Source organism: Palaemon carinicauda, chromosome 26, assembly GCF_036898095.1.
Source record: "Palaemon carinicauda isolate YSFRI2023 chromosome 26, ASM3689809v2, whole genome shotgun sequence".
In the NCBI taxonomy this organism is placed as follows: Eukaryota; Metazoa; Arthropoda; class Malacostraca; order Decapoda; family Palaemonidae; genus Palaemon; species Palaemon carinicauda.
In genome coordinates, this window is record NC_090750.1 from 34,260,324 (window position 1) to 34,265,323 (window position 5,000).

General features: G+C 35.0%; 1 protein-coding gene across 1 annotated transcript in view; it reads right to left on the reverse strand.

Moving 5' to 3' along the window:
• Nucleotides 1–1,911: 1,911 nt before the first annotated feature.
• The window catches only part of LOC137619878 (uncharacterized), a 39,118-nt gene continuing 36,029 nt past the window's right edge, over nucleotides 1,912–5,000 (reverse strand). Inside the window, exon 5 of the mRNA XM_068350168.1 lies at nucleotides 1,912–2,202. Within this exon, the coding sequence (XP_068206269.1) occupies nucleotides 1,912–2,202 (291 nt within the window). The remainder of the gene's footprint in view (nucleotides 2,203–5,000) is intronic.

The following is a 5,000-nucleotide window of genomic DNA, read 5'->3' on the forward strand; positions in this document are numbered from 1 at the left end:
TTTTTAAATAGATATTATTGTTATATCTGTTTGATTTGATATCGTGCTGTTAGTTACATTACTTAAATCTTCTTTGATGCAACCATAAAATAATATATTACAGAAAGTTGGATGGCCACTCCTGTCTATATGAAAGTATACATAAGATATATTATATATCTAATACGATTATAAACTTTCCCTTTACACGCACATACTGTATAAGGGTGATATAGGTAGCCTATAACTGTTCGATCTAAAATGGTATCGTAAAGCACGGTTTACACGCTACGATAAATTGTAGCGATTTATTGTAATGAAAAGGTTGTGACAATTTGTCGTTACGTGTAAACAGGAGATCGTAGCGATTTATAGGAGTTGGAATTGGATTGAGTGGTTGGTGCCAGCAGGCTCAAATCTATATGTATCGTAACGACAAGTTTGAACGTGTAAACAAGGTTCCAAGATATCGTTACAATCTAGCTCATTTTCATATTGACTGCTGAAGTGTGAATTCTTGGTGCGCAAGAGCTAATTCGAAATATAAACTTAATACACAGTGATGGCGAATTCTAAGCAAACTCCTCTTGAGTTCTTAAGCGAATGCATTGAACTTTATCGGAGTTTTCCGTGTTTGTGGAAGATAAAGTCCCACGAACACTGTTAGGAACAAAAAGGACCTGGCCTATGCAGAACTAGTGAAGAAATACAAAGAGTTTGATCCTTTAGCTGAAAGAAACACTGTTGTCAAAAAAATAAATTCACTACGGACTGTTTAATACAGAGAGAAGACAAAAGTATTCCATGTCTTTTAAGCTTCTTCCGGTTGCAAGGAATTCTAGGGTAGCTGTTAATTTTTCATGTGGAGATATTGATTTTCTCATAACTGTGTATTGTTTCCTTATTAATGGGGAAACTAAATTTAACAATTCCATATAAGTGTCTTCTCCCATTCTCAAATAATTTCGCCAGTCATTCGGCTCATCTCTCAATGTATCCAACAGAGTTATATGAGAAACACTTGTTTCTTCATTTGCCAATCACGGCTCCATTTCCTTTTTGATGTTCGTTTTTTTCTTGATCTTTCTCCCACTAAACACATCCCAAATGCAGACCACCATAATGTTTCTTCCATGACGGTCAAGCAAAGACTAAGAATATTAGATTAAAAATCGTTGCATGTAAACGCTCTTTCAATCATCCAATAGATCGCTAAGATCTCAGTGTTCAATAAATCGCAATATATTTATCGTAGCGTGTAAACCGTGCTTAAGTCAAGTCCAAATTTGTTTCCTTTAGACATACTGGCTATCAGGAAACAAACAATTCCATACAAAGTAATTACACTTGACTTTAAAGATCAAACTTTCATCAGTCTTAAAGAACACTAGGAGCATAGAAATTTGCCTGTAATTGTTACAGGCAGCACTTAAGCAACCCTATGGGACAAAGTATTGCCCAATGGTTTTCAAGTTTCTTGGTATATGAATATACAATTAATGGAATTACATACAAACATAAGGCCACAATAGATAACTTCTGCTTCAAATATGAAGAAACAACTGGGGGGTCTAAGGAGTGTTTAATGGCTGATACAGCAATGCACTTTTCACTTACGAATCCTCTTTAAAGATAATATGGTAACTTTTATTATTCAAATATCTTTTGATCGGAAACTTCCATTATACATTACACACTTTTGCTGGCCTCAGGCTGGGTGAAAGAGGTTAAGCACAATGCACAACAAACAAAGTTATGCTACGCTGTCTGGTGTAGAGGTAATGTGTTGTAACGATGCTCAAACGCTAACGGAATCAGAGAGAGCAAATTGACAATAAAATCAAAGAGAGAGAGAGAGAGAGAGAGAGAGAGAGAGAGAGAGAGAGAGAGAGAGAGAGAGAGAGAGAGAGAGAGAGAGAGAGAGAGAGCAAATCAACTCGCCTTCAGTATCGCCTGATCCACTCCATGGTAATATTGGTGAGCAGCCATCACAAGCATCTTGTTCCTTATCTTCTGGAGGGCTTCCATAGATGGCGGACTGGACGAGAGCAGTCTTGTTACTAAGTCTGATGACGTTTTATTGGGCTGGTGATAGGTGTCCCACCTGGCACCCCACATTCCTGCCAGGACTTGAGCCAGATGATCTGGGTGGTCTCTCATCAAGTGGAACATTTTACCGGACTCCAGCCATTCCTGGACGGCCCTCTGGTCTCGTTCCATATACTGCAATGTTATAATCATCATTATCATTATCATTATTCATAAAATCTGATGCGCCTTCATCAATAATAATAATGATAATAATAATAATAATAATAATAATAATAATAATAATATTATTATTATTATTATTATTATTATTATTATTATTATTATTATTACTTGCTAAGCTACAACCCTAGAAAGGAAAACAGGATGCTATAAGCCCGGGGGCTCCAACAGGGAAAATAGCCCAGTGAGGAAAGGAAACAAGAAAAATGGAATATTTTAAGAAATGTAAAAACATTAGAATAAATATTTCCTATATAATCCATAAAAACTTTAACAAAACAAGTTGAAGAGAAATAAGATAGAATAGTGTGCCCGGGTGTACCCTCAAGCAGAGAACTCTAACCCAAGACAGTGGAAGACCATGGTACAAAGGCTATGGCACTACCCCAGACTAGAGAACAATGGTTTGATTTTGGAGTGTTCTTCTCTATGAAGAGCTGCTTACCATAGCTAAGGAGTCTCTTTTACCCTTACCAAGGAAAAAGTGGTCACTGAACAATTACGGTGCAGTAGTTAACCCCCTTGAGAGAAGAAGAATTGTTTGGTAATCTCAGTGTTGGCAGGTGTATGAGGACAAAGGAGAATATGTAAAGAATAAGCCAAGCTGTTCGGTGTATGTGTAGGCAAATTGAAAACCGTAACCAGAGAGAAGGATCTAATGTAGCACGGTCTGGCCAGTCAAAGGACCCTATAGTCAAATTTCAACTTTCTTATATTATTATTATTATTATTATTATTATTATTATTATTATTATTATTATTATTATTATTAAAACTTTGCCAGGTTTTTATTGATAACCATTTTGAAATAATAATAATAATAATAATAATAATTGCTAAGCTACAACCCTAGTTGGAAAAGCAGGATGCTATAAGCCCAGGGGCCCCAACTGGGAAAATAGCCCAGTGAGGAAACGGAACAAGGAAAAATCGAATATTTTAAGAACAGTAACAACATTAAAATAAATATTTCCTAAACAAACTAAAATAACTTTAACAAAACAAGAGGAAGAGAAATTAGATAGAATAGTGTGCCCGAGTGTACCCTCAAGCAAGAGAACTCTAACCCAAGACAGTGAAAGACAATGGTACAGAGGCTATGGCACTACCCAAGACTAGAGAACAATGGTTTGATTTTGGAGTGTCCTTCTTCTAAAAGAGCTTCTTACCATAGCTAAGGAGTCTCTCCTACCCTTACCAAGAGGAAAGTAGCCACTAAACAATTACAGTACAGTAGTTAACCCCTTGGGTGAAGAAGAATTGTTGGTATAAACGCAGTTTTGTCAAGTGTATGAGGACAGAGGAGAATCAGTAAAAAATAGGCCAGACTATTCGGTGTATGTGTAGGCAAAGGGAAAGAACCGTAACCAGAGAGAAGTATCTAATGTAGCACTGTCTGGCAAGTCTAGGGACCCATAACTCTCTAGAGTATGCAAAGTAAAAATACAAGTAAATCAATACACATACACTCACAAACATACACACACACACACACACACACATATATATATATATATATACGTGTGTAATATGCATACATATATGTATGTATATATTGTATTACATATCTATGTATAAAGATAGATAGGTAGATAGATAGATAGATAGTATTGATAGCCAAGTTTCACTTAAGAGTACTTTGCTGACAGAAACTATTGTGTACGAATTGGAAATTCGTATTCATCATATGAACCATTAAAAGAGGTGTCTCAGCGAAGTGTACTGTATCATATCCTAATTTTATCTATATTGTTGGTCTATCAAATGTATTTCAGAGACATGGTGTAAAATTTAATCTATTTGTGGATGATACACGAGTTTACTTTTTCGTGAATGACATTGATGGCACAGCTGAAAATTGATACCATGATTTTAATATTGTTAGAGAATGGATGACAATTGAACAACTGATACTAAAACTGAGTTCATGGAGGTAGGAAAGTCAAACATTTAAAAAAAAACCTGGGTGACGTCCAGATAAACATCAATGACACCTTGGTTCCGATATCTAGCAGAGTCCGTGACCGAGTCTGTTACAAGACTACATTGTTTCTGTGCTGAAATAAATAATGTAGTAAGAATGACTACATATTGCCATGGAAACATTTCTTTTGTGGAGAAATGTCTGGATGAATGTTTTGTTTTGAAACTTTTAATTAATTGTGTTAATGTCAGAATTGATTATTGCATTTTCAACTATTAAAACCTTCCAAAGTACAGCTCAAGAAGTTACAAAACATAATAAACAAAGAGCAGTATTGATGAGAGGTGTCCCATCCCAAGAAAGAAATACCCATCTACTGATTAGATTAAATTTTAAGATATGTTCAGTGGATCATCAAGTTCTCATAACTAGACGTCTAAATTGTTTAAAAGAATTGCTACACGTCATACAGCCAACAAATAGTGATGACTCTAGAATAGTTACAGATGGCTTCGGGTTATTTAAGCTTTATATACTATACATTCTCAGTTTGTTATTTACAATTTGAGAACCCATGCAAAAGAAAGCATATAACATTTTCATTTTATTATTGAAAAATTGGGATTCCTTAAGATAGGAAAAAAATGTGAAATTTTGAATTTTTTTCTTGAAATTTTTAACTATATCAAAGCCATTATTCCTCGTGTCAGTTTATGGAAGTTTGAAAAATATTATGAAAATTCAAGGCTTTCAATGTAATCTAATAATCATTAATAGAATTCTTGAACACAGTTACCAAAATGATGGGACGAATTTCAAGAGATTT